The sequence below is a fragment of the Pelobates fuscus genome, chromosome 4 (assembly GCF_036172605.1).
Source record: "Pelobates fuscus isolate aPelFus1 chromosome 4, aPelFus1.pri, whole genome shotgun sequence".
In the NCBI taxonomy this organism is placed as follows: domain Eukaryota; kingdom Metazoa; phylum Chordata; class Amphibia; order Anura; family Pelobatidae; genus Pelobates; species Pelobates fuscus.
Window position 1 is genome coordinate 233564624 of NC_086320.1, and position 22662 is coordinate 233587285.

General features: G+C 37.6%; 1 protein-coding gene across 1 annotated transcript in view; it reads right to left on the bottom strand.

Annotated features, from left to right (window-relative positions):
- DNAH5 (dynein axonemal heavy chain 5) overlaps positions 1 to 22662 on the bottom strand; it is a 193295-nt gene that overhangs the window by 87849 nt on the left and 82784 nt on the right. The window contains exons 37-46 of the mRNA XM_063451949.1: positions 21459 to 21646; positions 19087 to 19281; positions 17272 to 17406; positions 15949 to 16056; positions 13245 to 13398; positions 12921 to 13067; positions 11027 to 11268; positions 10306 to 10482; positions 8073 to 8277; positions 3607 to 3749 (exon numbers count right to left, since the gene is read on the bottom strand). Of these exons, the coding sequence (XP_063308019.1) occupies positions 3607 to 3749; positions 8073 to 8277; positions 10306 to 10482; positions 11027 to 11268; positions 12921 to 13067; positions 13245 to 13398; positions 15949 to 16056; positions 17272 to 17406; positions 19087 to 19281; positions 21459 to 21646 (1694 nt within the window). The remainder of the gene's footprint in view (positions 1 to 3606; positions 3750 to 8072; positions 8278 to 10305; positions 10483 to 11026; positions 11269 to 12920; positions 13068 to 13244; positions 13399 to 15948; positions 16057 to 17271; positions 17407 to 19086; positions 19282 to 21458; positions 21647 to 22662) is intronic.

Genomic DNA, 22662 nt, shown 5'->3' on the forward strand with positions numbered 1-22662 from the left:
GTGCAATCACGTGGCCATGCCCGATTGGCGCGTTCACATTATAGTAGGAATACAAACATACTTACCTTGCGGAAGATCCCCATCCAGTCTGCTCTCCAAGCAGCCCCTGGACGAAATGGCATTCGGAAGGATGCCAGCTGTGGCAAACTCATGAGGCTATATAACCTCACCCCCAAGCATGAAAAAAATTATGCAAACATGCGTATATTACGTACATGCATATTTTGGCATCTGACAAATCCTTTCCCTCATAGGGCTATTTAAATGCCATAGTAGTTTTTATCTGTGCCTTGTCAAGGTTTCATGTTACTGACTATCAGAGAGTGCATTTATCTGGTGTTTCTTTTCCATTTTTACCATGGCTTGTTGTTGACTATTCTCATTTCTGGTATCCTTTATCTATTGGCTTGTCTTCTCATTGTTGACTATTTCTAAATCCCTGACCTTGGCTTGTAACTGACCATTCTTTATTTACGTTAAGTCCAGCCACTCTAAGGCTTGGTAATATGTATATTTTTTAACAGTTTGCATATTGCTATTTACTTAAAAGGACATACATTCTTAATGGTGATTGTGTTGAGGTCCATGTAATCTATGCAGGGTTTCTAATTTTGTAATGCACCCATAGTTAGTGTTTTGGTTTCATGAGTGACACAATAATTCACCAATGAACAAGGTTGTCTACCTTTCTTGTATGGAGACAGAGCATTGGAAACAAAGGAGGTATTAATGAAGGTCTCAGCAAGCCCCAGAATGAATTAAGGTGCTAGTATGGCTCAAAGAAAAATCCCATCCTGAAGAGACAGGATGTAATAGTAGTAGGTGGTAGTGAGGAATTTTAGAGAACAAAAATACACAGTTTAGGAACTTAGGAGAGGGGATTTTTTGGCCTCAGTGTGTAGTTGCTTTGGAAATTCCTCTTCTTTCTGCCACCATACATGCATAGACCCTCTCCTACATCTGTATAACCTTTTAGAATTTTAGAGTTAAGTTAAGCCTAGTTGCATGGGTTCTTGAGCTAGCTCATGGAGAGCAGCACCACAATGGTCATGCCATTTGCCAATATGGGTTCAGGAGTAATGCTGTGCATCAAAACCTATGCTAGAGTGATGCAGCATTAACATGTACAGCTGAACAATGTTGTGATGGCCCAAGCATCGTGACAATATCCTAAAGATAAGGGTGAACAGTGCAGTCAAAATATTAGTAATGTCTTTGATTTTTTTATACAAGCACATTTATGGGACATTTTATCATAACCTCACAAATTTTAAAAGTATGTATTTCTTTTAAACAATGTAGTAAAATTATTATATTATTGATGGTTCCCTAGTATCAGTATTTCTACCTTTCTCTTTTAACATTGTATCAATGGGATGATTTGACGACTCCAACTCGTATTGTGCGGGGGCAGAAAATAAGCATCTTTAACAAGTACATTCTGTGGCACTTACAAATTATTATCATGCATTAAAAGAAAATAAAGCAAGGTAAGGGCTTCCTATTCTCCGTAAGGCCTATATTTCAAGCTAGTATGCAAGAGAAGGGGAACAGCACCCTGGAAAAGTCCTGAAATGCAGGTCGGCATGTATAGAGAATATTATTATTTGTTTATGTTATTTATGTTTATTTGTTTATTTATTTATGATTATTATTAATTTGTCCCATTATGTTTTATTACGCATCTCTATCACTCCCCATTGTTTTACAGTTCCTCTATGAGTTATGTGATATTATTTTAGGCTCCAACACCATTTTATTGGAGCTGCACCATTATAATTAATGATCTGGCTCTCCTTTCATAGCCCTAATTTTTACATATATTTTAACTCCCCTTCTTCTTTCCACCTAACACTGTCAGCTATATAGTGTTCTCCCCGGCTGCGCTGAACATGTGACATGGGCTATGGCGCCATCTTGCCAATCATAATTGATGGGCGGGCTCTCCTTTCTTAGCCCTCTATTTTATTTACATTTTAGCCTGTCCACCTTCCCAACCTTTATATTCACCATTTTAGCCATATCAGTTTTTTATTTTAAAGCACCCAAGTGGGTTGTTAACTATTCTGACTCTCTGTATCCTTTTGACCTTGGCTTTTTTTCTCGTTCGTGTGTACTTCTGTATCCCTTGACCTTGGCTTTCTCTCTTTTTAGGCACATGTTAAACCCGGCTACTCTAAGGTCCGGCCTTCTATTTTGGCTATTATCTGTGTGCAGGGATTACCCCATCCTGACACCTATACAGCAAGCACTATATTTTATTTCTTCTTTCATCCACATAACACCTTGAGGATTTCAACTATATCTATCCAAGAGTGGAAAAACTATAATTATATAACAATGGGGATCATTGACCTCCACATTATTCACTAGGATCCAAAAATATGAGTGTACACTTGAGTATATTCTCTCCATCTAGCATATTTAAAATACTACACTATATTAGTGCCATTTCTTTTTTTATACCTTTGGATCACTCCCATGGGACCAAGACACAAACTACATATCCACAGGTGGGTAATATACCACTCAAGTGTGCTTAATTGGAGTTATCAGCGCCATACACTGTTAGTGCATTTCTTTTCATTTTCTTCAACCAATAACCTACATACTACACTATGTTCCACCCCTTGTCCTCTCTTTTCTCTGCATATCAACCTCTATTTGAGGCCTTTTCCAATGTGCTGCTTTCCTTTTCTTTCATAATAACTACTTATGACCAGAAAGGAAAGACTCTGGTTTGGGTTGTTCGAGCTGCCTACCTTACCACACAACAAGCGCTAGAAATCTGCTACCCTGTGTTATCCTTTAACTATATTTCTTCATATTGTGAGCAAGACACTTACATATATTATTTCCATCATATAACTAAAATAGACGTTATTGCACTATTTGCCTTTTTTCCCTTCATACTGTGTTATTTGGTGAGAGTAATAAAACTGAGTTGTGTTGCAGTTTAATATTATTATAACAGCATTCACCCAAACATTACTTTGGCTTTCAGTGTAAAATGACTTTTCAAACTATAAATTAACTGCCTATGTTATTTGGACTTATTGTATAATGTAAAAAACATTAGAATGGTTGATATTAGTTTCTTTGGAAATAGTAATATTAGTAATAACTAGTCATAATAGTAATAGAAACCAATATTTGACCAATGTAGGATCTGTTTCCTGTGCCAGAAACCATATGCTTCTTGTTGAGCAGACAAGTTGTATGTATGTGTCTGAAAATGATTATGTATGTGGGTATGACTGCCATAAAGATAGCACACAATCTAGGTCATTTCCACCATCTCCATTAACTGTTAAATCAGTCATTTCTAAGTACATGTGCAATACCTTACACTACTGCAGTCCAAATTAAAAAAATAAAAACATTTATTTTAAAATCTGGCTTTCTGGTTTTGGAGAAAGGAGGCTCAACATATATCCAACCAGGTCCATAGTTCCTTATTCAGCTAACAATTTATTCCCAGTCTATTGTAGACAAAAAGTAATTGTAGACATTGTAGACAAGTTCTATACAAAATATATACTTATTATGTCAGATTTATACTTGAACATAAAGATAATTGAAAGAATAATAAAAAAGGACCTTTACCTTTCCTTGCTTGGCAATTGTTTCTATCAAGAAGTCTGTCCGGACATTATCTACATTTGGCACCAAGATCGATCCATATTCTGGAGTGCTGTCTGAGGGGTAGATGTACTCTGCTACAGATGTATTCCAATGTATCCATTTTCCTTGTTGAACAATTGTAAATGTTATGGTCAGTCTTAAAATTATAAAACAATATATTTCTACATTTATTTTAAAATACATTTCCAACAGTAAAAGGCAATAAGCACCTCTTTCCATCATTAAACAATGTTAAACAGATTGAATGGTGCTAAAGCAATTCCAAGATCAGTTCACAATGACAATTCTGGGAAATGAACCAGAAATACTTGTACATATTTCATAAATTGATTCTTCCCATAATTTCATTATTCAAATATGGATTTCATACTAGAAGCTAATCTGGGAAATTCTAGTATGAAAAACATAGTGAACAAAGCACTTTAAATATTAGTTCACGATAATGTGTATTTAAACTGACTGCTACTCACAAAACCAGACGACAATGAAAATATGAACAGAAATAAAATAAATACTGTGTTGCTGTTTGAACAGCCTAGTGATATATCAAAATACATATTACAGTGCATATAACACTCCTCTCTCACTCTCCCTTCAAGTCAGTGATATCCACATAAGTCCATCCCTACAAGCGCGCTGTCTTGGCGTCATACTTGACTCTGGTCTCACCTTTGAGTCTCACATCCAGTTTGTTGCCAAGTCCTGTAGGTTCCAACTCAAAAACATAGCCTGCATCCGCCCCTTTCTTACACAAGATGCTACCAAGGAGCTTGTCCATGCTCTAGTAATTTCCCGCATGGATTACTGTAACCCTCTCCTGATTGGTCTCCCCAAAAGCCGTACTGCCCCGCTACAGTCTGTAATGAATGCTGCAGCTAGACTGATTTTCCTATCCAGTCGGTCCTCTCACACCTCGCCCCTCTGCCAGTCCTTACATTGGCTCCCTGTATCCTATAGGAGTCAATTCAAAGTGCTAACCCATACATTTAAAGCACTGAACAATTCCAGCCCCTCTTATATCTCTTCACTGATCCAGAGGTATGCCCCTCTCCTCGTACCCTCCGCTCTGCCCGCGACCACCTCCTGACCGCTGCTCGCACCCGTACGGCCAACTCACGCTTGCAGGACCTCTCATGGGCGGCTCCTCTCCTATGGAATAACTTGCCTACTGCCATCAGACTCTCCCCTAGTCTTCAATCATTTAAGAAGGGCCTTAAAACCCATCTCTTCAGGAAAGCGTATGGCCTCCCAGAGTAATCTCTCCCTTACATACCTGTCTCTTGCTCTCCTATGGGATAGTGCTTTACTCTCTCCTCCAGCTCTGCTTCACTCCTACTTGATATTTCCTATCCTAATGTTTCTAATACCCCACCTCCTATAGACTGTAAGCTCATTTGAGCAGGGTCCTCTTCAACCTATTATTCCTGTAAGTTTTCTTGTAATTGTCTTATTTATTGTTACATCCCCCCTCTCAAAATATTGTAAAGCGCTACGGAATCTGTTGGCGCTATATAAATGGCAATAATAATAATAATAATAAACAGGAAAAAATGAAAAAAATGATTAACTATAATCAGGGCCGTCTTTAATATTGATTGGACCATGGGCAAGCATTTGCTTGGGCCCCCTGGGCATGCAATCACTCCTTCCACCCCAAACCAGCGGCGAAACTAATGTAGAGAGTGACCTGGTGCAAAAAAACATTTTACGCCTTCCCTGTAGCACAAGAGTAAAGAAAAGATAGATCCCCATCTGTCATACAACTCCTGCGATGCTATGCAAGTGTGTAGAGTTGGTGTTTGTTTATCATTTTAGCGTTTTAATACAGGGATGTGTTTGTATGTAATGTTTGTATTTGCATGCAGGGGTGTGTTTGGATGTAGTGTTGTCTTAAATGCATATGTACATTTGTGTGTAATATTGGTGTTACAGCAAACTGGTGTGTTTGTTTGTAATGTTTGCCGGGGTCTGTTTGCATGTTGTGCGATTTGTTGTATGCACATACATATTAACACATATACATTAACAAGCAGATACACACATAAACACACGGGCACATATTCACACCTTGACACATACTGGCATATACATACACACACACACACAGATACAAGCACTTTGATACACACACAGACACACACACACACTGGCACATCCACACACAGAGATACACACACACACACACTGACACATCCACACACAGAGATACATACATACCACACACACACTGACACAGGTATATACACACACATACAAAGGTATAAATGCAGGGGTGTATATGTGTACATTGCTAGCAAAGGAATGTAGGAGTGTATTTGTGTGCAGTGTTGGCATTAAAATGCTGGGATGTATGCATCACCACACACTCAAATGCACACTGACACACACCGACACATACATACACACACGTACACATACACAGTGACACACAAGAAAGCATACACAGGTATACATATACGCAGATACACTGACAAACACAGCCAGATACACACACTGACACAAACACAGCCAGATACACACAATGACATAAACACAGACAGATACACACACACACACACACACACACATATATGTGTAAATTTACATATTTTAATCTCTGCCCTCCAGCAGCTCCTGGACAGCAACTCCCAGCAACCTTGGCCAATATAATGTCTCAACTCTGTTCTTACATACCCTGGTAGAAAATTTGGCAAACGTGACATTTGGAAATGGTGTACAGCCTTTGATAACACTTTATGCAATAATATTTTAAAATAAATATGTTTTTAATTTATATTTAATAGGGAACTGTCAGGTTCTTCTAGGATTTTTAACATGTAGTTATCCCCAGTGTGTTACATTACAAACACAAACACATGGGTGTTTGTAATGTCTGATGAATACAAGTGAAATCAGAAATTAGCAAAACAAACAAAAACAATATTGTGCCACCCTCCTGTCTCCTTACCTTTTGGGTACAGAGGGGTGGCTTCCCTGGGGTCCAGTGAGAGCTTGCTGGCCCAGGCTGATGGGAGTCTGCCATCAGCTTTCTCAAACACTCTCCCCACAATACTTGTATTCTCCTCTTCTGGTGTGTGCCCCCTCCCCAGCGGCACTGAGGAGGAAGTGATCAGACCTCAGTTCCCCCCAGCATGCCACGGGGAAGAAAAGGAATCACAGGGCAGTGTGTGCGGGGGCTAGCTGTGTGTATGTATTCAGCCAACCACCATATTACAGGGGCCCGGTCCAGAGCAGTATTAAAGGGCCAGGGCCCCTGATAACTTCAGTTGTCGCAGCGGGCCCATGGGGCAGCTCCCTTAGGCCCCCCCGGAGTAACTGGGCCCGGGGCAGCTGCCCCTTTTGCCCCTTCTTAAAGACGGCCCTGACTATAATAGTGCAAAAGCATATATAAACCTGTATAAATCAAGGCCAGAAAAGAGTTTGTGTTTAACCCCTTCATGACAAGGGCTGTTATAGTTTTACAGTTTTGCCTATTATAATGTGGAGATAATTCCTGCAGCTAAGAAAAAAGTATGTGAAAAACAGATTCATCTATTTGACCTGATTCCCTCACCTGCCTTTAATTATTAGTATTACTAGTTTGTTTGTTTTCTGCAGTTACAGTTTATTTACCAAAAGGAGAGCATTCCTGTTTCAAAACTGAACGTTTACATCTAGGGTTAGAACAAGATTGATGTAAATACATTTATTAGGTACACAAATGTTATATAATGAGACACTTAAAGGACACTCCACAGCCCAAAAAGAAAAAAAAGCACTATTTAGTAGATATACACACCATTTGGTTCACAGATTTAATAATAACAAGTAACCAATAAAGGGAAAAAGAGGAAAAATATTCTATATTAATTAAATATATGAATGTAGATTATTTTTACTGCTTCTTCTTTTATTCCCTCTGTTGGTCACTTTCTCACTTGATCTGTAATTAAAATATACACTTAATGGCTGTCCCTTAGCCATAGATTATCTTTTTTCCCCATCATTTATGTCTTTATTTGGCACCACAAGTGAAATTTCAAATCATGGATCAAACAAACATGCTCATCAATTGTGCAATTCCTTTGGTTCATAATTTGGCTACACTTTGGCATGGAATTCGGGAATTCATACGGTCACCCAAATTATGGTATCTGTAAGCGTAAAGTAAATAATTTATGTTTGTGTCTGAGGCATTCTATTTACAAGTGGTATATGTACTTTTTTAAATCTAGATTTTTTTTAACTGAGAAGAGTAGTATGCAAGAGCATTAACAAAGGAGAAGAACGTTGCTCACAGTTATACATTTAACTCCAAAATATATCAGGACTTGACCAATTAAATGTAAATTTTAGCTGCAGAAAGCTGTGTTGGAGTGTTATTCTAATCTTTCTTGAAAATGTGTTTACTTTATTAAAGTGTTTTTAAGCTTAACAAGTTTACTAACCCTCAGCAGTCACATAATAGTCAAACATTGTATCTTCACTTCCTGGTGGGATCTTAGGAAGATCAAGCTGCACGGTTTCATGATTGCGTAGCCACTGCTCCATTTTCTTTCTATCATCCAGTTCCAGTAGAGCACCAATACTCCACATTAAAGAGAATACATAAAGCCTCTCCAAATGATCTTTGCTTATTTCTCCTCCTTGTTCCTGGAATTAATAATATTGCCAACACATTGAGAAATGTAAAAACAAAATTCAGCTTGGGCAAAAGGATCTGGCTAAATAATAACCTATCCAAACTCATCTATGTTCCACACATTTATGTCTACACACTACCTCTGTCCTGATTAAAATCCACCTCTAATATATTTCCTATTAAATAGCAATATCTAATTTGCATGGGACCACATATTGGAAGAAAATGTTAAAATGGCATATTGACCCACTTTATGCTCTGTTGGGTCATATAATATGCACTAGTGAAAACCCTACCTTCCCTCAGAATTATGATCACATGTGTAAGGTTTAACTAATCTATCAATTTCTAGAAAAATACTAGTGATTAGTTGAAGAACTTACAACCCACTAAGAGTAGCCCCTCCGTTTTGAGTATAATCCTAAACAGTCTGTTTACTCAACTTGTATATATCTGCCCATTATTGAAATGTGTAGATGCAGTTTTAGAAACCTATACTGTACAGATAGTGACTGTGTACTTGTGACAATACGTGCATGTCCAAAGTACACTGTCATGTGGCTCAACAGGTATTAATGTTTTGCAGAACTGGGACATACAGTCTGACTGAGATTAGTGTGGGTTACTCTTCCAAGATGTATCTGCACTGCTAACACACCACTCCTAGACCTAGTCCTAACCCTTATACTAGCCCTAACTAATTCCAACCCTAAAACATTAACAGTAGCTTTAAAACATCACAAAATAGAATAGGTACATAATGGTAAAGCAGCACACAGACAGGGCTTATTGGGTTGCCCATGCACTTAGAGACAAGCGATTGGCATGTATCATCGGGGGTCAGGTCATAGATTGTGGCCCTTTAGCTGCATGACCGGGTCCTTTTCATGTTGACAGAGCCTGTTACTTTCTTCAAGCTACAGATACTGAGCCACTGTCAGTGCAGGCACATATACAAACTGTTGTAATTCCTACACCGTTCACCTGGTTTGGATGTAAATACCCTCAAATTAAAGCTGGAAGTCTGCAGTTAAAGCACATCCTGTTCATTTCATTTCAAATACATTGTGGTGGTGTATAGAGCCAAAAAGATTAGAATTGTGTCGATGTCCCAATATTTATATATACACACACACACAAGCATTCAAATGCCAGCAATTACAAAATCCCCTACATTCAAAAGCAAACACTGCACACAAATATACCACTGCTTTCAAATGGCAACAGTACACAAAGCCCCACAACACTGCACACAAATACATGCTATATGCACACACACACAAAACACATTCCAAGCTGGCAAAGCATTGAGGAGTTGGAAGTCAAATGGGGATCTACCTTTTGGTCACTCTTGCAACGGAGGAGCCCAAAAAAGATACATTCTTGCCCCATTAATATATGACCTACACTAGTGTTTTGAATGAGGAGAATGAAGGGCAAGTTTTGCAGAATCCTTTGTATTACCTCCTACTTCTGTTAAACATCACTCCCTAATTATACTGCTTTTCTTGACAGAGACATTTTTAGAAGAGCTGAAAAATAAAACACTGAAAACACTTATTTGAATGACATGACATATTAGATGTTCTCCCTGAAACCTTTGTAGAACTGGCATCAAAGGTAATCACAGCTCAAAAGGGATTACTACTTTACAGGTTACTGGCTACCAGCAACATTTCTAGACATATGTAATGCTACAACAAATGCCTCATGTTTGTAGATAGAAGTACAGGAAACACAATAGACAGGATCTGATGGTAGAATAAACTATTTAGGAGAATAATGGAGAAAATAATATCAATATAGACAAAATATTGGTCATGCCCAAATCAATAGTAACAATAAGGTAATATGGTAGACTAGATTGTATGATGGAATAAGTAGATTAGGAGAATGTAGAAAATGGGGATTACAGATTTGGTAAAGAATAGATCCCAGTGGAAGAATGAAAAGCATACAGTAAGGGGGATTAGGCTAAATAACATGAGTTCCAACTGAAAAGCAAACATAATGCTAATCTAAATACAGTCGTGTATTACCTTTGGAGGGATAAGGCCTTGTAACATGTTAATGCTTTGCATAATTACAAATGCTTCCAGCATCTCCATCTTGTACTCTAAAAACTGAACACTGTAGCGATACAATTCTGAGAAAGAGGAACTGTACAGTTTGCGCAGAATTTCTCCTTCTATCGAAGACCGTTTTTTCAACCATCCCTGTAATCACAAAATAACTAGTTATCCACAACCAGTATGCTTGTGTTTAAATTACCTATTAATAAATCAAAGTGAAGTTAAACTATAATGTTGAAAAACTGAAATACAAACAAGTGCTATTTTATATTTCATGCATCAAAATCTGTTATACACTAGCATTCAAAATGGAGTTTTAGAGGAAATTCTACTTATTTTTGTTTCTAAAAATGAATTTCAAATGTTTGAGCAGTGAAGGTATAGCTATAACTTGCTGCTCTTTAACCCCTTAAGGACCAAACTTCTGGAATAAAAGGGAATCATGACATGTCACACATGTCATGTGTCCTTAAGGGGTTAAAGACCGTCAGCTCTTAAATGCCTCATTTGAGTTTAGGGAAAGGATAAGTGTACTTATAGCAGCATAAGAAGTTCTGGAAGCACTTGTACCATTCAAACCTATAACGCTATGGAAGCCTCAATAACATATTCATGTGTAAACGTGTGCTAGTTATTGTAAACTTTGTGCTACTCAAAAAAATGAAAAGGTTTTTAATACAAATTTTACCTCAAGAATAGGATTCCAGTTGAGTACTGAAGAACTCATGAAAACCATGCCATTTCTAGACACTGTGGCAGGAGAAGCATTGTCAATGTTATGTGGCTCAAAGATAATCTTGCAGTTGGGGGCCATTGGAATCCGGTCTCCATTGGCCAATGTTAGAGTTTTGTTATCATCCAGTACAGAGTTCAAGTTCTCAATCCATATAGCATCAACTGGACCATCAAGTACAATCCAGATATGTTCCCCTTTAATATAAAGATAGCATATTGTTTAAGTGTTATATGCAAAATTGTACACGTTCTGTCACAATCACTTAAAGTGTAGCTTAAGATCATATAAGCTAAAAGCACTGTCACTCTTACTTTCACGATCAACAAAATATGTTTAGGCTGAACCACTTTGTCCGAAAACAAAAAATAAAACTGTGGAGCTGCAAAATTTTGTGCATGTGATGTTTGGCTCACAGAATTTAATTCACCAAAAAAGATCAAACAAACTCGCCCATTGAACGTGATGTTTCGTGATTAGTCTATATGGAGGTTCAGAAATAAAATTGTGACTTCTGCCCAAATCTAGACTAATGGTAGTTTGTAACAAAATAGATCTGCACCTCTATTGAAAAAGCGACTTCTTTTGTGAGACCTTGTACATGTTGTAATCCTATGGTAATAAAGACATCATTCACAGAGAGCGCTATGGATCTGTTTTTTTCTTTTCTCTTTATACTAAATTGCTGAATGTGATGAACGGTTTAATTTGAGATTGGATGTATACGTGTTGTCCAGATTATTACCAAGTTTCATTTCATCTGCAATTTCAAATTCTGTACTCTTTATTCATAGATTAAGAACACTACATGGAAGTCCAATAGAGTCAATACACGGTTACATGGTTATCTGTTGTAACATTCAGACCACTTGCTACAAAATTTGTATATGATTTCACATCTCAAGCCTATGAGCGGTACAGCCTATATTTTAGCCCCAACTGTTGCACACTTTTTAGACACTTTCTTTGCTTTAATCACTATTATTTTTTACGGTTTTAGTTATATGTGTATTATTATGTTAATTGATTTTTAAAATGTATTGGCATCCTAAATATCAGCTCCAGGTCAGATTTCTTGTATGCATTTAATCACGATATTGCAAACTCACAACATACAAATATTTGGAAGATAATGAAGAAGTGTGATTTGATCATTCTGATGTCTGAAATTTGTGGCGCACTGCTGAGGGACTGCACTCCAGTACCATAATCACAACCATAAGTCAATAAGATGCTAATTATGAGATTAAGTTACCAAGAAAAAAAAAAACATATGAAGCTTGAAAAGACAAAAGGGGCTAGGAAAAAAGTATGCACATTCAGGAACACATTTATTTAAACTTAGAATATTGTACCATATACAGAAAGACAAAAAAAAATGCTCTGTGTGTTAAATTGCTTTAAGTCATCGATGTATTTAATAAAACTATATAAAAAACAAACCATGAATAGAATCTCATGCTAATAAATCCCTTTAATAAACTGACTCTGTTAATCAGTTGCAAAATCAAATAGTGCGGTTTTTAAGAATTGCAGTAACATAGACGTATGGAGAGAGAAAATATTTGCTTTTCTAAAGCTAAAAATATTAATATTATACACATATTTAATCTGTTTTTATATCACTCAGACAATATGTTAAAGTAGAGGAATATAGATTAGTTTGACCATGTGTAATACTACCAATAATCCTATATACCACTTTTATGGACAAGCACACATTTGTTTAGGTAAAGGTATAATTTAGATCTTTTCTCCCAACTCCCTCCATTAATATTTGCCAGAAAATAATTGTGTAAATTTACTACACTTCCTTCCAACTCTATGTACATTATAATATTCTATTTACCTCTTTTGGCCCGAAGTGTTTTTCTCCACAGGGTGGAAAAGATACCATCAGTCCAATCATTAGTGGCTACATCAAGACGACCAAACATCTGAGGGGCAGTTATTGCTTTTGGATTCATTCTCATTTCCCTGTGTGGCTTCCCACAATCTGCAAAAATCGATTGGAAACAATTATTTTTAAGGATTAAAATTAAATTGCATTTTTGAAGAGTTTCTGTGGTAGTAGTGTGCTGGCATGTAACTTAGAAAGTAAAAAAAAAAACTACTAAAGATGCATGTCAATTAGCTTCTACACTGAACAGGATTTCAAAGACAGCAGTCTTACCCGTCATTGCTTTCATTAACGTATGAATGCAGGTTGTTTTACCAGCTCCACTTGGTCCCAACGTCATCATTCCATGTCTAACTCTTTGAGTTTCATAGAGTTGGATAACCTTAAGTTTCCAAGGTGGATGACAAATTAAACCAGCTTCTTCAACCTAAAAAATATTTATAATCAATACATATATGCATGTTTTGAATTGTTTTTATATCTCCATATGTCATTTGTATCAATGTCATGTATAAAATTGCTGTAACCTGGTAGAAAAAAAACATTCTAAAAAAAATGCACGCATATGATGCAGGAAATGTACAATTTCATATTCCTACAAAATTGACTGTGCAGTTAACTCTGCGGGAAGCAGTTGGAAGGACTGAATTCTACTTCTATTTGCATTGCAATTTGCAGTATGAACATCGTCACTGCAAAAATGAATAGATTTTTTTTCTAGCTACAGGACATTTTTAAAGTAATAGCATTATCTTATATATCATCCATCTCAATAAATAAGTGAGCTAACAATACATGCCGCAATTGCAACAGCAACTAGCACCCATGTAGAGGTGAGTTAAATTTCACTTGTTTTTATAAGTCACCCTCAGCATATAAATTGAGGAGCAGATATAACTCCTACCAATCTAAGGGACCAAAAGATATGTATATCCTAATACTGCCCTTATAAAAAGAAACCATAACATATAGCCCTTAAACAATAATGTAATATAAAACATATACAATGCTGAAGCATGTTTTTGTAGGAAAACAATGTCACCTCAGAATTCACACGGACTGGATACGCCTGGATACCTTCTGGGCCTGTGCACAGCCGCACCGGCCCAGGTAAGCATATCCTCGGTGTCTGGTAGGAGGGGAGATCTATGCTGGAGAGGGAAAGGGTATATAGGACATGGAGGGGAGGGGGGAGAGAGGGAGGGTATGGGACAAATGAAGGTGGGGGAGAGGGTGGGTATAGGACACATGGAGGGCAGGGGGAGAGAGGGAGCGATGGGGCACATTAAGGGGGGAGAGAGAGAGGGAAGAATGAGGCACATAGAGGGGAGGAGGGAGAGAGGGAAGGTATAAGACACTTAGAGGGGAGGATGGAGATAGGGAGGAAGGAATGGGACACAGAGAGGGGGGAGGAGAAAAATGGGATACATGGAGGGGCTGGGAGGGAGGAGGGTATGGGAAACATGGAGGGGCTGAGGGGAGAGGGAATGGGACACATGGAGGGGGTAGGGGGGAGAGGGAGTGGGACACATGGAGGGGCTGGGGGGGAGGGAATGGGACACATGGAGGGCCTGGGTGCGGGAATAAGACACCAGGTGGGAATGAGGCACGGGGGGGAGGTAAATGAGACACCAGGAGGGGGAGTGAATGAGACACTGGGAGGGGGAGTGAATGAGACACATAGGATGGGGCCCCAGGGCAATTTTTGAACTGGGGTCCGTTGGATTCTAGTTATGCCACTGTGTGGTATACTTACTGCAGTGTCCATGTGGCAAACAACATGTGTTCTGCACAAAGAGGACTCTGAAGGTTAGGACAATGAAACATATTAACAATATCAAAAAGGGTCTAATATCCAACTCAGTTCTCAATCGTAGTGTACTTTAAATGTTTAAGCATTGAATGCACTTTATACTTACAGTGCCTTTTTTATTATTTTTTTTATTTAGTGTGTATATATTAGATAGATGTGATGGACATCACTGTTCATGCAGTGCACTTTATAAAAATGGTACATTGTACAAATTAAGGGTCATGAAATTCTCAACTCTGCTGATTGGGGGTCTAATGCTTGTGGCTAATGATGCTCTCTATTTAAGCAATTTGACTTTGCAGTTCCTTTTGCCATCACTATTATGCGATTGCTATCTTCATAGATACCAATTCTGGTTCCATGAATGGAACAAATGGAAGCAGTTGATGTAACACAGAAGGAAATCATCATTGGTGTACATGGCAGTGCGTATCGGAAGAGGAGTGCGCTGAGCGGGAGAAAGTGATAGGCGAGGAACATTCATAGAAGTACTAATCCAGTACTGTAACTGTACGGTAACTGTAGCATGGAGGCATTAGGCTGCTTTTTGGCTTTATTTGTTTTATGATAATGGTCTCTGAGGAAGTTCTATTTATAGAACAAAATTAAAGAGCCAAAATAATAAAGAGCATTACATTAAATTGTGAGTGTATTTCTTAATTTGTATCTATTCTACATTCATATCAAGAGATACTGCTCTAGATTTGGATTTATCTTCTGTTTGTTTACATACTCCCTGGAGCATTTACTATCGGATTAAATGAATACACCAGTGTGGCAGACCGCCTGGCACCCCCAGGGGAGTATAGTGATATAGCAACCCCCAGGGTAGATAGATACTTTTTTCTTCCACCCACCTATATAAAAAATACTTCCATTGTACTCTTTTTAATTTCATATATAAAAACATCTGAGAATTCCTCCCTAGGTGGAATTCCTTCCTAGGTGCTACTTCCTCCTCCCATCATATACTAACTACTAAAAGCCTACACTACTTTATCACTAATGCTAGTCTTAAAATGTCTTGTCATATAAAAGATTCATAAAAGTGAAGCATATATTAGGAGAAAATTATGTCATCTCAAAACTCCTAAGCATATATTGCATAAGTCAAAAGGTGAAACTTAACTGGAAATATTCCCTAGTGCTTTATAGCAAAATTACCTGTTTTACAATAGCTGCTTCCAACTCAGGGTAGCCAGCTTTGTCTAGTTGTATACTTGGAAAGAGATCTTCAATGAGACTTAAGAACAAAGGTTCATCTTCATCAATCTTTGGAAACAAAACAAGAAAAAAATGGTGTGGTTTTAAAATGTGTTTCATCCTTACATTGTTAATTTCTGCATCTACATTTAACAAGCAGAAAACAAATAGTTAAGCTCTATTCATTACCCAAAGCCCAAAGTATTAGTTACTGGATAAGAACACATGTTGGTTCACTGTGGTTCCATTTCTCGGATTACATAATAATAGCGTAATAAAATGGATGTCCTAGCTCAGAGTAGCCCATCATCCTATAGATAAGCATTGAAAAGAATAATGAAAAAATAATAATATTTATATTAAATCTAAATAAATTGAACAATCCACAGAATGCCCTGATTATTGGTTCTGTCTGCAGACTAATGAGAGCGGTTTCAATCAGGAGAATCTAATTCTGGTCTATGTGGACTGATCTTACACCATATACCCATCTAAGAGGGAGATAATTGAATGGTTATAGAAAATAAAGGCTACCATTAGACAATCATCTATCTATGCACAACTAGGCCAAACATGGATCCTTGGGTTCAAGAGATACAATAGATAAAGATTCATGATATGGTCTTGAAACAAATCTATTCCGTTTTTTAAGGTCATGAAAAAAAAAAGGTATTTTATGTGGATACAACATTTTTGTTTTTGGATCATTGAATATACATTGTTGGCTGTTTATAACAGCTATCTAGAATAATATTGGTCATGGGTGTATACAACGTATATTAGAAGTTCCTTCCCCTATTTTTGTTTCCCCTTTTCCCATTTTTTTCCCTTTTATGTTTTCCCCTTGTTATTTTATTGTACGTTTTGAGAATTTATATTATGTTATGTTAAATATTTTAAAAAAACTTGACATAAAAGAATTTGAAAAGAAATGAGAGTGGACTCTAGGATCATGTATATTTCAATAATGTTATGGTATTAAAACTAATTTAACATTTTAGAATCAACATATTTATATGATACATTTTTATTGTATTGTATATATTGTTACAAAAAATTCACTCATATGCAGACAATATAAGATACTTAATAAAGTAGCGTGATTTAAATACTATATATATATATATATATATATATATATATATATAAATTAAAAACTAAAACATCAATAAAAGTTGTTTTAATTAAATGAAGACCTTGAATTGCTGCACATTTATTTTGAATTATATACATTTTAACTCTGTTAAAGCATTTCAATCATACTCAGTTGAAGATTTTACTCACCAATTTTGAAAGATTCATGTCCCTTAGAACACGCATAACAATTGTAGATTCTGTGTCAGTTGGATTTGACCTTTTAGCAGCACCCAGTGTTCTTAAAACTGACAAAATATTTCTCAGACCAAAGTCATAATGAACCTAAGGGGATTTTCAAATAATAGGTAAATGTTATTTCTCTAACACGGTTACAAAATATAATAAAGTATTTTTTAGATAAAATCCTTAAAAAAAAAGGTTAGCTGTGTGGAAAATGTATTTATTTTTTTAAAGTTACATTATCAAGTAATGATGTAATAGTAACATCAGTTGAAAATTGGAGTGTTTAAATAATGTTGTCAATTTTCTTTTTAATAATTATTCTTTTTTATTATTAACGTACTTTTGCAAGAAAACAAAAGTAATGGTTTACACAATAGCACACATTTATATGTCTAAAAGCTAGATAAGATATTCTGGAATCTCATGTTCTTAGATGTGCTAAGAATTTCCTTCTCAGTATTAGCTTGGCATTTGAAATTACAGAGATGGTGTTTATATCATTCAACGTGACTGACAAGTACATCTAACATTCAGTATATTTTAAAGACCCTAGAATTGGTGGAGGCTGGTGAAGTTTCACGATTGTGGGCAACTAGACTCCACTGTCCCCTAGCCACATGTACTAAACATCTGACACAGCATCATTCCCTCTTTAACACCATAAACCTCAGCAAAGCTTGTTGGAGCTCTGCCCACCTGTTATGGGTGAGCCTTTACAGTCTAAAACATAAGTGCAAAATGCATTAGTGTAGAGACTCTAGAAATGAGAAAGCAGGAAGGAAAAAGGAAGGTGATGGGGTTGTTCAGGTGTATTGGAACCACACAGGAATAGACCAGGAAGGAGCAGAGATGGATTGTAAAAGGTCAGCTGTCATCTGAGAATAGTATAGTGGTGCCATAAACAGAAAGAGAAACAACAGGAAAATTGTGAAGTGAAAATGTGTGAAGAAGGTTCTTATTGTGAACACAGACGACATGCCAGGATTGTTATGCTATATTGGGATTTGCCAACCTCTCTGATATGTCGAAGACAATATCCCAATTTTTTCACACTTGTGTAGTTACAAAAGTAAACAATGGAGCACTTATAAGGTGAAAAAAAAATATTTATATTGCTAATAGTTCAAAATAATTGGTTACATTATATCCCATCTCATGTCGAGATTTAAAAGGAGACAAGGTGTATTGTTCAGTATTAAATAACACAGTATGATCTAACATAAAAATCTGTACTATATGTGCAATGCCCACTCCCATAGTCCAAGTCATTAGTTGGCTCTGAGTAGATCTTTTGTGTTCCCTATGGCACATTAACTATTGGTAGTGGTGGTGCTCACAATCTCACAGGTTAGTATGCAAGATAGCTTTAGAAACATAGTAGTCTATAACAAGGGGAGACAACCTCTAGAGCCAGGGTGTGCAAAAGGCAGATACCCAGATGTTGTAGTATTGCAACTCGCATTATGCTTTGCCATTCTAAAAGCGGACAAAAAATATGTAAAATATGGAACAATGTTTTTAGTTTAGCTAGTATGACGTAGTAATATGTGAAGGAACAGAAACGGACAGTGAAGAATGAGGTTGGGAGAAAGGAGGGAATCTTAGGATTAAGAGATAAATAGAATGGGAATTAAAACAATTAACTTAAAAATAAAAGAATGAAATGAATAAGCATAAGAGATTCTCACAACAAAGTACATATGCTAGAAATAGATCTCTCAATTACATTTTTGTTACTATTCTGACAAAAGACATAAACAAAATACATGCTAATATCACCTGTTTGGAGAGCTGCTCTTCACACAGTTTGTAAAGAGTGAAGAACTTTCTGGCAAGAACAATATTATCAATAAAACCACAGCTGGCTAGTTTCACACGAATAATGATCTGCCGATCAGGCACCATCATAGCCACAGAGCGGAAATTAATCTTCAAATTCTCTGGCAGTTCTTGCCTTCCAGCATAACCAGGGTTCTAAAAAGGAAAAAGGCATTACTTAACAAATCTACAAACACCTTTCACCTAATTACTTTGTAACAATAAAGAAACCCTTGTTTAACCCCTTAAGGACCAAACTTCTGGAATAAAAGGGAATCATGACATGTCACACATGTCATGTGTCCTTAAGGGGTTAAAGGACCACTATAGTGCCAGGAAAACAAACTCGTTTTCCTGGCACTATAGTGCCCAGAGGGTTCCCCCACCCTCATGGCTCCCCTCTCGCCGGACTGAAGTTGGAGGAAGGGGTTAAACTCTTACCTTTCTCCAGTGCCGGGCTCCCTCGGCGCTGGGACTCTCCTCCTCCTTCCAACATCATCTGCTGAATGCGCATGCGCGGCAAGAGCCACTCGCACATTCAGCCAGTCCATAGGAATGCTTTCCTCAATGCTTTCCTATGGACGCTGAAAATCACAGTGAGAAGCGCGGAAGCGCCTCTAGCGGCTGTCAATGAGACAGCCACTAAAGGCTGGATTAACCCATATGTAAACATAGCAGTTTCTCTGAAACTGCTATGTTTACAGCAGGCAGGGTTAATCCTAGAGGGACCTGGCACCCAGACCACTTCATTAACCCCTTAAGGACCAAACTTCTGGAATAAAAGGGAATCATGACGTGTCAGACACGTCATGTGTCCTTAAGGGGTTAAGCTGAAGTGGTCTGGGTGCCTATAGTGGTCCTTTAATGTGAGATTATGCAGCATAACATTACTGGCTCAAGAATATTTAAGAATATTTACTGGATCTCTCCCCTTGGTGCACATGTAACTGATGTGACAAAGATTGATATATATATTGTTGGGTAATCACCATTTCTATGTAAAGCTTTAAATGAACATGCACTATAACAAATAGTTATATTTCATGTCAATATTAAGCACTCATGTTTAACAAGTAATTACACAAGACAATACAAATAAAACACCATTACATAACACCGCTACATTTCACAAATGTTTCTACAAATTATACAAACATTTGCCACTGTGAATCCACTGTAATTATCCTTTTTTTTAATTAACTGGAATAAATAATTATTGAACTATATTAAGGGGTCTCAGTTGGACTCTCTGGAAAGAGCACAGCTCTGTTCATTTATATTAGTTGGAGCACAATGCAAACCATAACCACTAAAGCATGCTGATGTAAGTAGTGAAATGTGTTTTCATAGTTTGTTTTCTTACCTGGCGTCTGCTGTGAGCAGGTAGCTTAGCACTTTCAGTTAATGAGTTAAAGGGACACTCCAGGCACCCAGACCACTTCTGCTCATTGGAGTGGTCTGGGTGCCAACTCCCACTACTCCTAACCCTGCAAGTGTAATTATTGCAGTTTTTTATAAACTGCAATAATTACCTTGCAGGGTTAACTCCACCTCTAGTGGCCGTCTACTAGACAGCCACTAGAGGTCACTTCCTGATTTCTTCCTGAAATCTTTTTCAATGCTTTCCTATGGGGAGCACTAATGCGCATGCGCGTCATTGCTGCGCATGCATATTAGGTCTCCTCGGCCGGTGGACGGGATCAGTCTCGCCCACCGGCCGACGGAATCAGAGGGAGGAGCGGCGCGGAGGAGGAGACAGCGACGAGGGACATCGCCGCTGCCCTAGGTAAGTGACTGAAGGGGTTTTCACCCCTTCAGTAACCGGGGATTGGTGGGTGGGAGGGAGAGGGACCCTCCAGTGCCAGGGAAATGGATTGTTTTCCTGGCACTGGAGTTTCCCTTTAAGCCCTGCACTGCAAGCTTAGTTCAGAGCTTAGAGGAGGCAGGAGCAGATCCCTGGTGAAAAGTCAAACCTTTGTGATGATTTGCATGATGTAGTGGTTATGGTGCTTAGATTGATTATTTAAGGATTGCAAAGTAACAACTACAACTACTTGAACCTGCTCTGCCATATTCATTTTTTTAAATTATACTGTTTTGCAGCTTATATGTCTAGATCACATATTTTAATACCTTAACAAGAAGGAATACCTACATGACTACACATGTTAATATTATTATACAGTAATACAATATTTACTCATTAACTAATACTTCTATGTTAAAACAAACCTATTAAACTTATTATGTAGAAAACAAGGAAACCACAAGTCATTATAACATCATTAATGGACTTTAGGTGATTTTTTTTATATTTCTGCAAATTGCTTTACCATTGTTAAGAAGAGTCCAAACTCGGGGTTCATTTCCACATTGTCTCCATCTGTAAAAATGAAATTTCTTTTTCGTTCCTTCTTACATGTAAGTACTATTGCGATTTGCTGTGCAGCGACAGATAAAACAGGAAGGTCTATACGGTTGAATTCATCAAAGCATCCCCAGGAGCCAGACTGAGCAAGACCTAAAATAAGTAATACAGAAGGAATAAAAATCATGTAATAAAAATATGTCCAATGTTAATAAAAATGGTTAAACACACATATACATGTTTTTTATATACCGTATATGTGCATATGACTTATGGCATGCTTTTATAATAAATCGTAATGAATTAAATAATAAAATGCAGCTTATATTGCCGTGAAACAAAATAAGTCCGTCCAATCTGAAATGCTAATACGGTGGTTCTTGAGGCTGCAGTGTTCCATAGACAGTTGCTTGCAATGTACAAATTTACAAAACTAAGTCTGTGCTCAGACTCCCACTACTCTTGGGTGGCAGCAATGATCATAGTACACATCAGCCCCAATACATACTAAGAAAAAAAGTTATTTGCACACTCTTCCAAATCCCTATGCACATGTAAATAACTGGAGTTTTTAGTATCACTCCAGTGGCCAATTAAGTGTAAGCTCACCTGCCGTGTCAAGGTGTGCATATGGATTTGGAAAAGAGTGCAAGTAATTATTTTCTTTGGTTTTTAATGTATGTATTGGGGTGATGTGTACTATAGTCATTGCTGCTCCCAGGCAGAGGCAGCTCTCTATTTAGGCGGGGGCGTGCGGCGGCCTAAACCACCTTAGGACAGACTGTGTTGGGTCCTCTGTCAGTGACTGAGGACCCGACACCAGGAGGGGGCCCGGCGGCTTGCTCAGTATGCCGCCAGGTGCAAGGCCCTCCTGTCTGCCCAGCCATCACAGACACCGGTCTGCAGCTCCGCAATGTGCAATTTAACCTTTCCTTTCAAGTTTTATCCTGCATTCCATGAACCAGTTTAGTATCCCTTCTCTGAACTCTCTCTAAAGTATCATATCCTTCTGGAGATACGGTCTCCAGTACTGCGTACATTATTCCAAGTGAGGTCTCACCAGTGTTCTGTACAATGGCATTAGCACTTCCCTCTTTCTACTGCTAATACCTCTCCCTATACCTAATACAACCAAGCATTCTGCTAGCATTACCTGCTGCTCTATTACA